This window comes from Candoia aspera, chromosome 4 (assembly GCF_035149785.1).
Source record: "Candoia aspera isolate rCanAsp1 chromosome 4, rCanAsp1.hap2, whole genome shotgun sequence".
Classification (NCBI taxonomy): Eukaryota; Metazoa; Chordata; class Lepidosauria; order Squamata; family Boidae; genus Candoia; species Candoia aspera.
In genome coordinates, this window is record NC_086156.1 from 21,643,473 (window position 1) to 21,662,108 (window position 18,636).

The following is an 18,636-nucleotide window of genomic DNA, read 5'->3' on the forward strand; positions in this document are numbered from 1 at the left end:
CAAAAGGCCCCAAAGCAAGTTACAAATATAATCTGAACATGGCATTAGATAAAACAGTTTAACAAATAAAATAAGATTGTGTTGATTAAGTCCCTTCCCTCTGAACACACTGCCTGTCGCTACTACCAATTGGATGGTTTAGTAAGGTCCTTGGATCAGCCCCACCAGGGTTGGCCGCGGCTCTGGTGGAGCACCAAGTAGATAGTCAAACATGACTATCTAGAGCAAGTAAAAGTTGTAGCAAGGTCACTTTTCCCAGCACCCTCATAACTTTTAATGCTCACTAAATGAATGGTCATAAGTTGAGGACTACCTGTATCTTGATATACTCATGTTACACCTTTCTTTTGCAAGCTACACTGGCTCTGGGGGCAACTCAAGATGTTGGCTTTCAGCTATAAAGCTTTTAATTGGATGGAGCCAGGGTATTTAAGGGGCCAACTTTCTCCAATTGTTTCTACCCATCCCATCAAGTCTGGCAGGAGGGGCTTGCTCCTAATCCTGTGGATTAGAAAATGCCAAGCAGTGGGACCCAGGAAGTATGCCTTTTCAGTGGATGCACCCTCCTTTTGGAAGACCAGCCCCGCTCCACCACCCACCCCCGAGGTTAGGTTGGCCCCAACCCTATAGACCTGTCCTGACTTAAGCAAAAAACCACGCTGAGACAAGGACTTAGTCTCTAGTGTTTATTATCTGTTCTAGTAGACAGAAAATCCTACCAAACTGAAGGAGCGTGGGAAACCAGGACATATAAACCCCAAAACTCAAGGCGGGTCTGCTCTGAGTTTCTTTGAAGGACAGGTCAAAGCCTCTAAACTACGCATGCATTTTCCCCCCTGGATAGGGGCCCCCTCCTGCTCACCATCCATACTCATGACAAGACCCTTTGGAAACTCTTTTAAATCTTTAGATCTTTTCCTGGGCATGCAGTCAGGAGAGTCTGTATTGGTGGGTTACACAGTTTTTTGGCAGCCATTTTATATTTTTGGCTGTACCTTATTTATTGTACTGTTTTTAATTTTTGGTAGCCACCCAGTGTTTAGTAAGATGGGCAGCCATATCAATAAATTGAAATAAATAAAGAGCAGGACTCTGCAAACTTAAAAATGGTCAGGATGAAAAAATATGGTTTCACCATATGTATAATTTTTTATGGCTGCTTGAAAGCCAAGAATTATAGGATATATATATATATATATATATATATGAATTTTTATTCTGCCTTTATTATTTTTATAAATAACTCAAGGCAGGGAACATACCTAATACTCCTTCTTCCTCCTCTTTTCCCCACAACAACAACCCTGTGAGGTGAGTTGGGCTGAGAGAGAGGGACTGGCCCAAGGTCACCCAGCCAGCTTTCATGCCTGAGGCGGGACTAGAACTCTCATACCATGCCTGACTGGCTCTTGGACTGAGAGAGAGGGACTGGCCCAAGGTCACCCCGCTGGCTTTCATGCCTAAGGTGGGACTAGAACTCACAGACTCCTGGTTTCTTAGTTGGAAATAACTTCTGTATGGATTGCAATAAGATAATACTCATGAGGACGTTAATTTGTTATATCAATGTTGCTTGCATTAGTAATCAAGCAAATATAATTTCTGAATTGGCTATAAAAGATTGTTAGTGCAGACTGGGGATAAGGAATATGGATGCAGGTCTCCCAAGGCTAATACTGCAACAGTTAGACAACACAATAATAAAATATTTCTTCAGACGTTAGTGTGAGATACTGTCATATGCTTAAAGATATTGAAATGGGACAATATGTTATCAGGTGACTGAAATAATTAAGGGGATTAAATCCTTCTGTTCAGTTTTTGGGTCTGTGGAGGACTCTTGTTTTATTGCTCTTTCCTTCCCTTGACCCTTAACCTTTAATCCTTCTGCCTGCTCTGGGCTTTCTCAGGATATTGCAGAGTATCTCCACATTTCCTGTCAAACAAACAATTGTGCAGACAGGTGTGCTAACTAATCTATACAACACCATTGTACAAACAGTACCTAATATTCCTGCAGATGAGACTCCTTCATCCCTTGGGAAAAGAAAAACCAACGCATGAAGTCACTCTCTGCTCTTTCCTCTTAGATCCTGCGTATCACCATCCCATTCTTCCAGCTGGAAGCGAGTAGCAACTGTAGGACTGACTTTCTCCAGATTCATGATGGGGACTCGACGTCTGCAAATTTGCTGGGAAAATACTGTGGATCACATCCTCCAGAGCAGCTTTTTAGCAGTCACAATTCTTTGTATTTTTCATTTCACTCTGATCGCCTGTCTAGTGGAAGGGGATTCACAGTTCACTGGGAGTCTCAACAGCCTGGTAAGACCATGGTTTGTAAGGAGCAACATTTTTGTTTCTTGAAAGTCAAGGGCTTAATCACTGGCTGGCTCCATACCTCAGGCTGTACCATAAGCCAGGAACGTGCAATTTCTATTGATTCAGGGGGTACATGAGATTTTATGAGGCATGCCAGAAGCTACCCCCCACCCCTCAATGACTGAAGCTAAGCTCCACTTAGGAGTTTGGAATGAAACCTATTACGGGTCTCTTAAATCCCACTCCTGAAAAAAAAAAAAGAAATGCAACAGGAATGCTGGTTCACTAATTCTCACAACTGCATGCAGCCCCAGAAAACAATTTGTGACCCTTATCTTAAGCCATGGTTTAAAAACCTCAGTGGCTAGTTTTACACGACTGCTAAACCACAAGCAAATAAATGACATGATGGTCTGGCAAGATGAGTAAATCTAGATGAGTTTCTAGTAGAATAGGATTAAGATATGAAGTACACAAGTTTTGAGTAATAAATTAAGGCAGTGAATCCTAGTATGATAATTTTATAGAAAAACTAATTTTTCTTAAGGGTAATCTAGACTCTTAATGTAATGGTTTCCCTGTTGTTGGGTTCTTGATAGTCTCTGAGCTTGCTTTTCTTCATTGCCAGGCTAGGTATTATCCTCAGTAACACAGGCAGGGATGGGGTCTGTTTGCCCTACTGGCTTGACTGGGATATTCAGAATTCCAAGCACAAACCAAAGCTTGAATTACACCAACTTCCCAGTTCCTATTCAGGAAGGATTTTGATAAAAAAAACATCCTATTCATTATATAGTCATACATCTACATTTATTCCATGTGTACTACATGTAATGGGTGATGTCTGCATTTTTTTTAATCCATTCAATCCTGTCCAATTCTCAGAGACTGCCTGGACAAGTTCCTACAGTTTTCTTGGCAAGATTTTCAGAAGTGGGTTGCCACTGTCTCCTTCCTAGAGCTGAGAGAGAGCGACTGGCCCAAGTCACCCAGCTGGCTTTGTGCCTAAGGCGGGACTAGAACTCACGGTCTCCCAGTTTCTAGCCTGGTGCCTTCACCACTATACCCAACTGGTGCCTGTATACAAATGTCTGTATAGCTCAGCTCAAAATGAGTAGGAGATAGCAAGAGTTATTTTCTTCTCTGTTCTTTGCAGTCTCTCAATTTCTGTAGAACCTCCACTCTATCCCCAAAACTCCTAAACTAGTCTTCTCCAACTTGGTGGCCTGCAGATATATTGGATTACAATTCCTATCATCCTGTACAGTACGATCCCTGGGTTGGACACTGGGAAACAAAGTCCTGTCTCCTTTTCTTCCCTTCACCCAAGCCTTTCTCTTGATGAAGAAAACCTAGAAACTCTTTGCAAGGCTTTCATTCTTGCATATGTATTAAAATTTATACCTTATTTATACTACGCTGCCCATCTCACTCAAGGAGTGACTCTGGGTGGTTATTAATTAAAATTAAAATTCAGAAAGAATAGTTTGTACTTCAACTACCTAGCAAAATAGGATGACTTATGGCCTATGTTAAACACAACTTTACTACTATTGATGAGAGTCATAGTCATGGCCTCAATGTCTGGAAAAATCTGAAACAGTTTCCAGGGCTTATGACTTGTGATGAAAATTAGCAAGTGTAGTAGTTAGCAAGTTAAGTAGTTAAATTAGTTAAGTTTTCTCCTTCTTTTCCTTCTCTCCCTCCCTCCTCCTCTCTCTAGAATGTGGTGGAGAACTGAATGGTACTCATGGAACAATTAACTCACCGGGCTATCCTGGCAACTATCCTCCCAACAGGGATTGTGTTTGGATCATCTCAACTAATCCTGGTCTTCTTATCACATTTGCTTTTGGCATATTAAGTCTTGAACATCATGATAACTGTTCCCAAGATTATCTGGAGGTAAAAATAATTTGAAAGAAAAATAGATACTAACAGCACAATAGGCAATAAGTTTAACTTCCATCACCACAAATAAGCTGAATAGTTATTACCTGCAATAGGATTTTTTTTCTATTTTTATAGGAAGGGTTCACATATAGTACTTAGTCTTGATTACCATGTTCTATCCAATAAGTCACAGTTCTCTGGATTTGTATAACATGCTAAGAAAACATTAAACAAGAGTTACAAACCATATTGTCTGGGTGCCTACAGCATGCTGAACCAGAACCAAGCATACAATAACCTTTGTGTCATATGTGAACCCAGCCATGTACATTTCTTGAACACTATAGCACTGATTTTCCAGGGTATTATATTGCACAGAGAGTCTACACAAATAGATTCTAGGATTTTAGAAAGCAATATTTCAATAGGTCTCAAGTCTAAATCTATATGTTTCCATGATATTTATTTTAAAAAGTTTTCAGAGCTATAGTTTCATGGCTGGAAAACATACAGAAATTGGCATTTAGATCTTGTTACATTGCACAAGAAATCTAAGATGCTATTCTATCATGTTTCTATTAAGCTGTCAAAAACCAAACAAAACCCACAAATACCACACTGAGGATTATTCTTGGTTAAGATTAGATATCTATCTGTACTGCAAGGAATGAGAACACACTGAAGCTGTTCCAATTACATCATCAAAAATATGTCAAATGCAACCTGCCTTATGGAACATGCACAACAGTTCATTCTAATGTTGAATCATTTTAAAACCCCAGGCATGAATCAGAACACTTGCGTGAAGGGCCAGGACAGAAACATTTTGGAAGACATTTAAATGTTAACTGCTTATCTCCATTTCCAAGAAAATAATTATTCCTCAAGTTGCATCTGGCAAGTTTCCAATGAGATTAGCTTTGGTATATGAAAGCACTTCTTGCTTAATAATGTGCTGCATTGACCATGCAAAGAAAAAAAACTTATATTTAATCAGGTGCATCTTCAGAAGGGTTTTATAATGTAACAGCTACTTTTGAAACAGCCAGTCATCAACTATTGATATTTTTAATTTGGGGGTCATGCACCGCTTTAACGATTGCTCAATTTAATATCTTTTTAGCTAGAGTTATTGTCAGTGGCAGGCAGAGAAATCTGAAGTCCAAAATCCACAGGCTCTAGAGTTTGGAGGTGATGAAAGTGGTTTTCTGTCTGAATAGGATGGGATAGAGTTGGAGGAAATACCAGTGGCTCATGAACACCCTCTAGAGCAGTGTTTCTCAAACTAGGCAACTTTAAGATGTGTGGACTTCAACTCCCAGAATTCCTCAGCCAGCCATGGTTGAGAAACACTGCCCTAGAGCATGGAGACCCCAGGAATTAGGGTTGGAGTCATAACACATGGGAAGTTTAGGATGGATTTGTGTACACATCTCATAACCCTTACTCAAGTATGGGGGAAAGTATGTAGATAAAAGTAGAGACCGAGGTATATTATGCTCTTTCAAAAATGTATTTCCAAGATGACTAACAAAATGTTCATTTGTATATACATAAGTGTGTGTTCATGTTTGTAATAAACAATAATATAAAAATTAAATCAGTTGAATAGCATCATACAGAAAAATACGTGTCAGAGTTGTTGAAATTTATTTATTTTAGGCAATATGAAACACTGCAGGAATTATCAGTAAAGAAAACAGAAGAGCTTTTTATCTTAGATACAGATGACACATCTATAGTATATTTGACAAAGAATAACAAATACGTGATGGTATGCTTTTGTTTAGATCCGAGATGGCCTTCTCCCTCAAGATCCCCTCCTTGGGAAATACTGCAGTACCGGATTACCACCTCCTCTTGAAACCACTGGTCCATATGGCTGGGTTCATTTTCACTCCAATGCTTTTGATACCGATAGAGGATTCCACATCACATACATAACGTCACCTGGTAAGTGTATTTGTCCCTATCAGCCTTCTCATCCTGGTGCCCTCTGATACGTTGGGAATGCAAACCCGAAAGTTAAAATTCTCATCCAACACAACTAGACACTATTATGAAATGCATGAGCCTAAAATAGTTGGTGTCCTCCAGATGTGTTGGGACTGCAAGCTGGGAATTCTGGTAACTGCAGTCTTAACGCATTTGGACTATACCAGGCTAAAGAAGACTACACCCTTTTCTGGAGCAAACCATATACAGGGAGTCTTCATTCACTGACCGCAATTGGGACCGGCAAATCTGTTGCTAAGCAGCGCAGTTGTTAAGTGAAACATCACTGACTGCACCCGACTTATGATGTCAGTTCTGGCTGCGGTCGTGAAGCGTGATGTCATGTGACTGCAACTTGCAACTTCCTGCAGCTTCCCCATTGACTTTGCCTGTTGGAAGCCAGTTGTGAAGGTCGCAAAAGGCGACCATGTGACCGCAACATGCTGCCACTGTTGAAACTACTCGCCAGTTGCCAAGTGCCTGAATTGCAATCATGTGATCATGGGGATGCTGCAACGGCCACAAGTCTGAGGACTAGTTGTAAGTCTCCTTTTTCAGCACCATTGTAACTTTGAATGGTTGCTGAACAGATGGTCAGTAAGTGAGGACTACCTGTGTGTGTGTGTGTGTGTGTGTGTGTGTGTGTATGGGGAGGGTGTATGTAGTTAACGTATTTCATTATGAGTAATCATTTCTTTTTTGTTAATGTAGTGAATTCAAACTGTGGCGGAACCTATACAGATAGCAGTGGGGTCATCATGTCTCCCTACTGGCCTAATTCTTATCTGAACAACAAACAGTGTATTTACATCATTCGAATGCCACCTGATGAAAAAATTTACTTGAATTTCACACACCTGGGGCTGGAAAGCCACCCTGGCTGCTCCCTGAACTATATTGAGGTAATTATTATTTCCTACTTTGAAAAAATGGTGAAGGGCAAATTGGATGAGTCATAAATCTGAAATTAGATCTCTCTTCTATTTCTTTCTTTTTTTCCAGAAAGGAGAGAAAAAGGGTCATGGGGGCAATTGGGCTGCCCTAATAGGCTTTCAGCATTTGAAGAGAGGAGATTATTTCCATCTGCATTGTGTTCCTGATGTCAATCAGCTCCTTGAGAAAATGACATCATGGGAAAGGTTTAAACCAGAAACACACAATCTTTTTTAGCCTAAGAGTTACAGATGGTGTGGCTGGTGATGTCATGGCATTACCAGAATGTATTGCATTGATATCTTTGACCAGTAATTTGCAGGGTTTGGGAACTGCCCAATTTAGGCTTCTTGAAGGATCTTTCAGGAGTGAAATGGGTGCCTTAAGATTCTCTCTGTCATCTTCTAAACTCTCTGAACACCCCAAAACACTCCAAAAAAGAACAGAAATGTTGTCCTTGCTCATTCTGGGGTGCTGCTATAAGGCTGCAAACTGGTTAAAACCTCTTCCCCTGGTGTTGTGGTTGTGATTCAGTGGAAAAATCTCTGGATACTACCGAAAGAAGTTTACAGCTATGAGAGATCTGATCAGGAAAAATAAGCCAATCTATTTGTGCAAAAATATGTTAGAGGAGCATGTATACAAAGGCATACAAAATATCAATTTCATTAGGGTCCAGTATCTAGAGAGGACAAAGAACAGGAGTAATGTAACCAGCATAAAACAAAAATACATGAGCAACAAAGGTTATCTGTGACCCCACTCTTTGTTTTCTATGTATGATTGTGCTCATCAGTTAAGACATGCCAAATTCAGTATTAAGGTAAGTCATGTTGGGCTACCTTACTTTGCCAGGACCACATCCAAAATGGGTCTTCATATACACCCTTTGCATACACCCTTCAGAGTTGCATACATGAATTCCACAAGGAGTAAGTTTCTTCAGCCCAGTGTGTAGTGACAGACATTACTTGGAACCCACTCCACGCTTTATTAAAGATTTAACAGTAGAGAAGTACTCATAAGATCTACATTAGCAACACTGGCAAATATAAAATGTAAGATTTCAGTTGCAAGTTATTATTCAGTTACAAATTATTCCAAGAGAATTCCAATTTTGAAGAAAAAATGGTGTCCGATTCTAAATCCAGTCAACTTGGCTAACACAATTTTTCTTAATTATTAAATTAGATGTACATTTGTTTCTAAAGTCCTTTTAAACAGACTTCCAACCAAAACTTTGTTATACTTTTCACTGTTCCTGATCATTGTCTATTTGCATATCACACTTATTAATTAAATCTACATCCTGTTTTTCCACCCAGTCATGCTTGGAATGAAAAGCAATAAGTTAAAAACATAATAAAACACTAATGAATCCCTAAACCTACCATTTTTGAAAACCAGCCTAGATATAAGATTAACTCAGTTCATAAAAGAACCACCTTGAATAAATAATGCATTTATAAGTCATCTTACAAAACAAAGACTTTTCTTCCCACAGAACTACAGAACATGGGAAAAGCCATAAAAAAAGCATTTTCTCAATTTCCTTCAGATATTGGTAAGCAGACTAATCTCTCCTGAGTTATCTCCTAAGCAGAAAAGCCTCACAAAACAGAATGTTATTCTAAATTGCATCATGATGAGATCTAGTTTTGTTTAGAATGTGACCCACCTTTTTAAAAAGTAACACACGGGGAACATATAACAGCTTTCCCTCAGCTAATTGGAGAAGGTCACCATATGACCTTGGTTGGGGTCGTTAAAGGAAATCGCCTAAGGCTTAAAGAGGCCTAATGTCATTATTTGACATGCCAGATGGATGAATATTTTTCATTCAAGGCAGTTCAGATGGATGAATATTTTTTTCATTCAAGGCAGTAAAATGTAATAAAATACAGTAGAAAGAGTTTCCCCACACAATTGGGACTTCAGTGAAAAAACATGAAGAAGAAATATCTTAATGTAGGAATCTGCATAAAGAAAACATGGCTGTTCTCCCTTTGGGTCCCTCAAAAGGTCCTGAGGTCAGCTCTTTAGAGAAAAGTGCTTGAGTTTCATTCAAGCTACTGCAAGTCTAGATTTGATTCAGGGTACTTCCACACCAATGCTTCACACCACTTCGGGATTGGCTGGCCCTTGACTGATTTCATGACAACATCTGTTTCTGTGCCTGGGGTCGATTTAGTTCACATTCTGCTTCAGATTATTGGAAATAGCAGTAAATGCTGCTTTTTCCTTTGATCTGTTCTGACTCTGCAGAACTTGAGGACATCCGTTTTTCCATTGCAGGACCTCTTGCCTACTTCCTGGTTCAAGCCAGACTTTACTCCCTGTTTCCCCCCTGAATATTTCAGTGCTTTTCCTTGCACTTTGCAAACCAAATGCACACCAATACATGGATGCAGGGTTCTGGTAATACATTTTATTTCCTTTACATGTGGAGTAGATTTTGTTACTCCACAAGCAGAGGTAGCTCAGAGGGTGGGGCACTGACTGGGTGATCTTCTTTGTACTCTCTGCATTTGGAGTCAGTAAATTGGTTTCATACTGCTTTGTGAGTTGAAACACTAATGGCAATGAAATGCCCTTGGCTGTCTTTATTTAAACTTGCCTTTTGAGAAAGGTTGAGAAAGATTCGTGTGAGCTAATATAAACGGAGGTATATCTACAGCGTATAGTACTGCTTCTTCTTTCACAGGACGGAACAAAGTAGAATCCATTTTCAAAAGCAGACAGAAATCTGATGTAGAATGAAAACAGGACCTTTTATTTACTTGGATTCATAATTCCTTTTTCTAACTGTTGGCAAAATCACAGTAACACTCACTACACCAAATGGAACAAAGCAAAAACCATTTTAATTAGGAACAATAGATTTAATTCAGCAAGGCATTTCCTTTGTCTTTGGGGAATTAGTTCCAGAGATCATAGGTTTGCCGTGATGGATCTGTGCCTCTTCTGCAGTCCTCTGCACATCCACCCTGCTGAGGACTGTGAGCATGGAATGCTACACAAACACTTAACAACCCAATATTTCTACTATTTGAAAGCATACTGACCTGGGTGGGGATGGTGGGAAATATGTAGCTTCCTTCCTTGCAAGGATCCTGAAAGACTGTCTGCTGGGTCATTTCAAATGTGGTGGCCGGAGGACACCTCAGAGAAAGGTTCTTAAAAAGACTACACACCTTGGAAAGTCATAAATTTCTCATGGCCCCTCAGAGAAGCACTACAACATTGCTCTCAGAATTGCTGTAGTCGCTAGGATCAAACATGCAGCTGGCTATTTCAGCATGAGTGGGAGATGTTTTGGCCTTTGAAACAATAACAGTGCCTGAGATTTCTGGTCCTGCACTCTGAAACTCCAGATAATGCATTTATCTGTACTGTAATGTAAGCCCATGTCAGAGAACAGCCAAGGGAAAGTGCTGATAATTTGCTGATAGCAATATCAACTGTGGGTGCATTGCTTCTTATTATATACCTGCAAACTCAACCGCACAAAAAGCACATATTATGAATTAGATGGTGCATTATTTGTACATGCTTCTGGACACTGTGCCCATCAGCTGTGCTAAGTGGTTCTATTTGTCAATGCCATTGTCATGAATGCAAATGATGTAAATGCTCCAGAAAGCTATGCAGTTCAGTGAAATGGAGGGAAGCAGACGGGATATCTGCTGGAGGTAGAAAAAAGTCAAGATGGTGGTCGCAACTATGCAATCAAAGCCCCGCCCCTTTTTATATGTATCACGGGGCTTTGATCACATGGCTGTGGCCATCATCTCATATTTGTTGACCCCCTCCCTGAAGACACTCCTGAAAGCAGATGTTTCAGAAATATGAGAGCACATTCTTTTAATTGATAACATGTGGAACCGCTCTAAAGGCTTTGGATTTAGAGAAGGTGGCATCTTCTCATATAATAGTGTATTTCATGTACAGGTTTAATTCCATTACTAGTGTAAGTGTTAAATTTGTTCAAGAAGGAAATGCCTTCTTAAACAATCAGACTTCAGCGTATTTAAAATAAAAACATGTTGGAGGCTATAAAGTGAGGTTAAAGTGACTTGTATATATTCACTGTTCTCAAGCTGGATATATTACCTCCTCCCCAGAAAGCAGATATTCAAGACATTTCTTTACAGTAAAGCTTTGTAAATTTTGTTGTCTCCGCTAAGTTTCTATAAACAAGTGAACTTTTGTCTTCATTATTAGGAGTGCAAAAATCCATGCAAAATTTAAAGCATGGATTTAAATTTTATAATGTTATAAAGCAGATAACGTTTTAAATTTTATAAAGCAGGTAACGATTTAAACTTTATAATGTTATAAAGCACTTAACGGTTTTTAAAAGCCAGCATGAAAGTATGGAGGAATGGCAAACTAAGCATTCCAATAATTTCCCCTCTATCCTTACTATTTCTTTGCTTAATATTTCATAGAGCGGACTATTCGGCATATATATCAAATTGATGACATAACTGAGAAATTAAATTATTATTTAATTGTTTTTTGGCGGATTAGATCCGAGATGGCGACACTGAGATTGCTCCCTCAATCAACAAGTTATGTGGAAGTGTGCTTCCTTCTCCAATCACTTCCAGTCAAAACACCCTCTGGATCAAGTTCAAATCCAATATTTCAGCTAATAACTCTAACTTCAGGGCCACTTATGAAGTTGGTAAGTGAAACTGTCCAATAATGTTTTGATTTTTCTATTATCAATGTGGTAGCCACTTTCACAAAGTTCTAGGGTGTCCACTGACTTTATGGGACAAAGTACAGTATAAATTCTGCAAACTATTTTAAGTAGACTAAAATGGGAATACTCATGATGCTAAGGGAGGGTGGCATAATTTTCTTTCAATCTCATCCAGTGATGTCCGGAAGTAGTTAAGCCTTATAATACCTTGTTTTAATGTTCAGGATAGAAGACAATAATCTTGCCAAGTTTTAGCCAGATTCCTCCAAAGACCACACTACAATACATTTGTATTATTCCCACTTTCATCACTTTTAAGGAGGAGATAGCAGGGATGAGGAAAGGCTGCAACAGTGGCCTCCAAACTATCTAGCAGAAAACCTGTAGAGGAATTGTTCTGATTAAGTGCCCAACTCCCCCTTATAAATAAAGCTGCTCCAACTTGAACATTGTTTAAAAAGTAAGCATTTTCTTTCATTCTTCTTTTCCTGGGGAACCACATGTGACATGACACTGAAGAATTCCATTGACGTGTCTGTGTGTGTGTGTGTGAGAGAGAGAGAGTTCCATGTGTATATTTGTGTGTACGTGTGTAGGGAGATGCTTTGCTACTTCTGATCACTGTTTCTGGTGCAGCTGCTAGAAGGATTGGCATAGCAAGGAAAGAAAGTGGGGAAAAAAATGGAAAGAACAAAATCGTATTATGTTACATACAGGAAATAATTCAGCCTAATTTTTAAATACATAATGAATCCTTGATCACATGAAATAATATTGATCACTCTTTCCATTACTTCAAGAGGGAGCCAACTCATAAGCACAAAGTCAACATGCCAGCAATTCAGCATTGTAAAGCTGGAGTTGGATTGTCTTTCCAACACTGATGAGCTGGAAATCATGACATTTACTGTCTCCACATGCTCAATAAAATCCATAACTCATATAGAAACAAGTTCCAACCTTTTGATGTACAGTTCAAGAATACCTCTATACCATTAAACCACAGACCTTTTGATGTACAGTTCAAGAATACCTCTATACCATTAAACCACAGAGCTGTCCAAAAGATCAAAGGGTGTTTTCTTTTTCAAAATATTTATTTATTTCACACATTTTAGCCTATCATAACCAGAGGAATGTCTCAAAAAATGGTAAAACAGCATCATGCTGTTGCAATTGAGCAGCTTTATTTATAAGGGGGAGTTGGGCACTTAATCCCTCTTCTCTACATGCATAAAAGAAACAGAAAACCAAGAAAATGAATGAAGCCCAGAGCCACATTGGTCTTGCCTTCCAAATCAGCTTTGAGAGGCAGAGAGTCTAAAGAGATGATGGCTCTAATTGGCCAGCTTCTCATGTCAGAGTCAGCAAGAGTGGTATCTAGAGCAGTGTTTCTCAACCTTAGCAACTTTAAGATACACTATATGGACTTCAACTTCCAGAATTCCCAAAGCTGGCTGGGGAATTCTGGGATTTGAAGTCCACATATCTTAAAGTTGCCAAGGTTGAGAAACACTGCTCTAGAGGTTCTGTTCAACTCATGGGAACCAGTTGTACTTTTATTTTTCTGCTCTTCCTGGGTTTTTTCCTAGAGGTTCCCTAAAGGGACCTATGCTGACCTAGAGCTCCCGGCAGTCTGAGTACATGCAGGAACATCCCTCAAGATGGGTAGCCAGTATATTGTGCAGCTTGGAGCAATCATGCTTTCATTAGATTGCAAAATAATATCCTCCCAGGACACTCCATAGCAGACTTCAGAGTGACTCTCCTGGAAAAACAACTCCATTGAGTGAGAACTCGCAAACATCAAAAGATTTCAGGCAATCTCAAAAGGTCTCAACAAACACAATTGTTAATTGATACTTGTAACCTGTTTTACGTGTAACATGTGTCTGCATAACCAACGTATCTTCCCCTCCATCTCATCCACACCATTTCCCCACTGCAGCTCACAAAAATTTATACATTTTAATAAAATGTGTTAGTTGGAAAAAGTGCTGCTGACTCCTAATTTTTGGCCACCATAGACTAACATGGCTCTCCTCCTGCAACAGTTCTCTTATGTTAAGTGTGGGATGGAGGGTAAGGGTTATGCATTATAGCTGGTCTTCAGTGCTTGGAAGTGGTGGAAAAAGTGAAAATTGGAGCAGATTAAGTTTGTTTCATGAAGTGCATGAGTTCATTATAGATGAAATATTGCAGTTCCACTTTAAGCAAGAGTGGTAGAGGAGAAGAACCTGAAGCCAGCCGTTAGAATGCATCATTGCCTAATTTAGACAATATGAATATCAGAGACCCCATCATAATACTCAACCCCCAAATAGCAACATGATATATCATCTGTAACAACCCCCCAAATAGCAAGATAACTCTTGAATCAGTGAAGTTCTTTGTAGGACCTGACCTAATTCACTGCTTTGAAGTGGGTCCCATCTGCAAGCTGTGATTCTGCTTCAAAGTTTCATCAAATAGAAATGGCTCTTCAAACTTTTACACAGCTCTAATCTGTAACATTAACCACTTTGGGCACATCATACTAAAGGGAAATCTATAAAGATACTACATGGAATAAATAATCAAACCCTTGATAAATATCAGTCAACATGTCTTCAACATGTTTGTCAATATACATTACTAAACTAATTCTCCATTTCTCTTGGCAGCTTGTGGGAGTCCCTTGTTTGGTGAAGGGGTCATCAGGTCTCCGTACTTTACCAGACCGTTGTCAAAGGGCCATATCTGTGAATGGATCATATCTGAACCTGAAGGCAGCATTGTGATTCTTAATTTCACTGATTTTCGCATCCATAATGTCACCACCTGCAATTCAGATTATGTGGAGGTAATGATTCTTAAAAAAAAGGAAATTAATCTGAAAACCAAACATGCAAAGGCCATGGCTATGGCTGACCCAGTCCCTTCAAAAGATTTATTTATTCACATTTCATTTATGTACCATAAGAATCTAAAGTCTCTAAAAGTTACCAATGAAGTACAATTTTTATCATAACAGAAGGGGAAGAATAAACTCTGCTTAATTAACTTAATTTTAATGAAATTTAAGGTAATCAAATTTAGGCTTTGTCTTGCTTCTCAAAGGCCAAATGTGGTACTTGGCTTGGAGAATTGAAATGCACAGAAACCCTAGCATATATCATATGGAATTAAGGTTAGATTAATGCCATAATTCTACCCTATTTGCTTGCTCTGAAATTGATGCGATTCGTATTTTGAGAATACACTCTTAGGACTGAAATACTATGCGGGGTTATACATTAATGTAACTTGTATTCAGTAGACTATCAATCTAATAAACAATAACAAGCATTGTTTTTGATAACAACTGACTTTGAAAAATGGTGTTCTAGTGGGTGAGGTGGGATTACTTAAATAATTCAAAATAGTATGGCAAGGGGTACATGTGGGATTTGCACTTCCCAAAATAATGTATAGAATAAAACACAGATAGGAAAACTATGTTGTTTTTACAGTATCTCAAACTACTGTATATCTTACAAAGTAGAATACAGCCATACATGGACAGAGAATGTCAAAGGAACAGACAAGTTTCAGATAAGACAGAGGAACATGGGATCAGACAGCTAACATAAGATGGATAATGGAGAGAGCAAGAGAACATAAGGAGCAATAAAACAATAAACCTTTGCTTTATTGGCTGAGCAAGGCCTTTGCCTGTGTGATGCCAGAATGTGGAATATATCAAGGCTAATAATGTTCTGGGTGTGCCAGAACATCAGATTATTCTTCTGAGGAACCTTAACAGTGAACAAGAAGCTACAATAGGAATTGAATGCAAAGAAACAGAGGGCTCTAGAACAGAAAATGGAAGAAGAATGGAAGAAAAGACAGGAGGTTGATACTAGCAACTAAAGAAATGCAGATGACACTACTTGATTAACCTGAAATATGGAATTTAGAAGAGTTCATTATGAAAGTGGAGAATGAAAAGTGAAAAATCAGAATTAGTATTAAATAGAAGACAAGGATGATGCCAACCTGCATGGTTAGTGAACTTACAATTGAAGAAATTGATAGTTCTGTTTCATTAGGCTCAAAAATAATTAAAGATGGAGAAATAAACTGAAGATTTTATTTATTCATTTATTTATTTCTCACATTTCTGCGCCGCCCATCTCACAAGCAACTCTGGGCGGTTTACAATTCAAGATTAATTTAGAGTGGAAGGCAATGACAAACATAGAATAATGAAGAATGGATATTTCTATGACACAAAGGTCAAAAAAGTTAAAGCAATGGCCTTTCCAATGGCATAGTGCAGCTGTGAAAGTTGTAAATTGAGAAAAAGTGAGAGAAAGAAAATAGACACCTTCACATTATGTATCTGGTGACAGTTATTAAAAGTATTAAGGATTGCAAAAGGAGCCAATCACTTCATCTTGGATCCATTAAAGATTGACTTTTCTCTTCAGAAAATGATCAGCAAGCAGAATCTTATCTATTTTTGGCATGTGATGTCTAGTTATACTTGGCAAGGTTGAAGAAAATAAAAGAAGGGGAAGACAATGGGTAAAGTGGATGGATGAGATTAAAGAGATTATCCTTGGAAGAATTACAAGTTATTACTGGAGATGGATTGAGATAGTGAGCATTTGTCCATGCTGAAGTCACCAGAGTTGAGCCTAGCTGAAATGGCACTAGCTTAGCAGTGCTGTGTAGTTCTCCAATCTCTCTCTTTCTCAATATCTATTAGAGAAAGTGTGCACAAAAGGCATAGTGTTTTTTAAATCACATTAAAATGTTTATATTAGAAGAAAATGTTGGCACAGGTGGTTCCATTAAGCCAACTACATCAAAATGCATGCATGCTCACTCACCCAAAAACATTCTTATATAGAAAGGTGAGCAAAAACCATACGAATTTTCATAAGTCTTTAAAATGTTGCAGAGTGATAGGGAAATCGGACAAAAGAAATCTAAGATTGAAAAGAATAGGAGATATTCCTTCCCTCTCCAAAAGTCTTGCCATGAATGAGTCCCTGTATATAGCAATATTTAGCTTATGTATATTTTCATAGGATCTGAACTTTTTTTCTTTTGCAGATCAGAGATGGTAACAATGCAAATTCTCCTTCTTTGGGAAAATACTGTGGGGCAGCTATACCACCTATGGTTCATTCAAGACATAACTCTCTTTATATAAAATTCAGAACTTCATCTAGTACAAATCTTGGCTTTGTGGCTGAATACAAACCTTTTGATACAGGTAAATGCTGCTACCTTCACCGACTCTGCCTTCCCCTTGAGTTTGTCCCCAGATTATTAGGGAAAATGTAGTGGAACCATATAAATTAAATGTATGTGCACTGTATTTAATGCTGGGTAAGAGAATTTGTGGCACTGCAGATTTCACATTCCTCACCTTTGACCCTGCCAAGTGGGGCTTCTAATTCATCAACAACTGGATGAACACAAAGCAACTTTATAAGACTATAAAGATAATGTAATTTCCTTTATATGCAATCCTATGCATATCTAAAAGGTAAAGGTTTCCCTTGACGTAAAGTCCAGTCGTGTCCGACTCTAGGGGGCGGTGCTCATCTCCGTTTCTAAGCCGTTAGAGCCGGCGTTGTCCGTAGACACTTCCGGGTCATGTGGCCGGCATGACGACATGGAACGCCGTTACCTTCCTGCCGAAGCGGTACCTATTGATCTACTCACATTTGCATGTTTTCGAACTGCTAGGTGAGCAGGAGCTGGGACTAGCAACGGGAGCTCACCCCGCCGTGCGGTTTCGAACCGCCGACCTTCCGATCGGCAGCTCAGCGGTTTAACCCGCAGCGCCACCATGTCCCTATGCATATCTAGTTACCACTAAATCCCACTGAGTTTGGAGATTGGTAAGGGCATATCATTGAAACATTAGGAAAGTTAAATGCTTCTTTAGTTCCATTGTTATATTCTGTTCTAATTAATATGCTGGGGATTTTTTTTTCATATGCTACAGCATGCGGACGGATTCTCACAGAGCCTGATGGGATTTTTGCAAGCCCTGGCTATCCAAACATTTACCCGCATGGTGTCAGATGTTTATGGACAATCATAGTGCAGCCAGGCTATTTAATCCGTCTGACCTTCACCTATTTTTCCTTGGAATTTGGTTACAATTGCCAGAGAGATTATCTTGACATCTATGACAACAGCACTATGACAAAGATAGGGCGGTATGTCTGTCTGTCTATCTGTCTATCTATCTAAATAGCTGTCTAGTAAAGCTATGTCGGTCTGCATTTTTATATACATTTAACTGGAATTAATCCCACTGAGTTTTGTGGGATTTATTATTTTTTTTGTATCGGCTAGTACCACAGTAATGTATACTTCTTCCAGTTTGGAATTATTTTTATAATTTGCTGTTTCAAATCTTTAAAAGTCCACCATATCATGCACTGCCTCCATCTAATCAAAGCCTTGCCACCCATCCCCTTTCCCATTATTAAGGAAGGCATGCAACAGGGAAAGGACTTTTTCCATGAAGGAAAATATATGGTGTACAGTGCTGAGCTTCAGGGTGCAGATCCTGACTGGACCAAGAAAGGACCAATCAGAGACCAGCCCTCAACAACCTGCACCAATTGGAAACCAGCTTGGCTAAAGATCAATCAGAAGTCAGGCCACCTGGCTATAAAGACAGGAGCCCAGTCATTCCCTGCTCAGTTGCCATCAAAACATCAGGAAACCTGTTGCTAGGCCATGGTGACTAAACCCTGAAATTCAACACTGCCCAACAGATACCAACTATG

The 18,636-nt window shown here is 39.1% G+C and overlaps 1 protein-coding gene across 1 annotated transcript in view; it reads left to right on the forward strand.

Moving 5' to 3' along the window:
- The window catches only part of CUBN (cubilin), a 174,006-nt gene that overhangs the window by 22,053 nt on the left and 133,317 nt on the right, over window positions 1-18,636 (forward strand). The window contains exons 13-20 of the mRNA XM_063303562.1: window positions 2,091-2,325; window positions 4,046-4,227; window positions 6,006-6,168; window positions 6,922-7,112; window positions 11,677-11,833; window positions 14,518-14,696; window positions 16,937-17,099; window positions 17,841-18,057. Coding sequence (XP_063159632.1) covers window positions 2,091-2,325; window positions 4,046-4,227; window positions 6,006-6,168; window positions 6,922-7,112; window positions 11,677-11,833; window positions 14,518-14,696; window positions 16,937-17,099; window positions 17,841-18,057 — 1,487 coding nt within the window. The remainder of the gene's footprint in view (window positions 1-2,090; window positions 2,326-4,045; window positions 4,228-6,005; window positions 6,169-6,921; window positions 7,113-11,676; window positions 11,834-14,517; window positions 14,697-16,936; window positions 17,100-17,840; window positions 18,058-18,636) is intronic.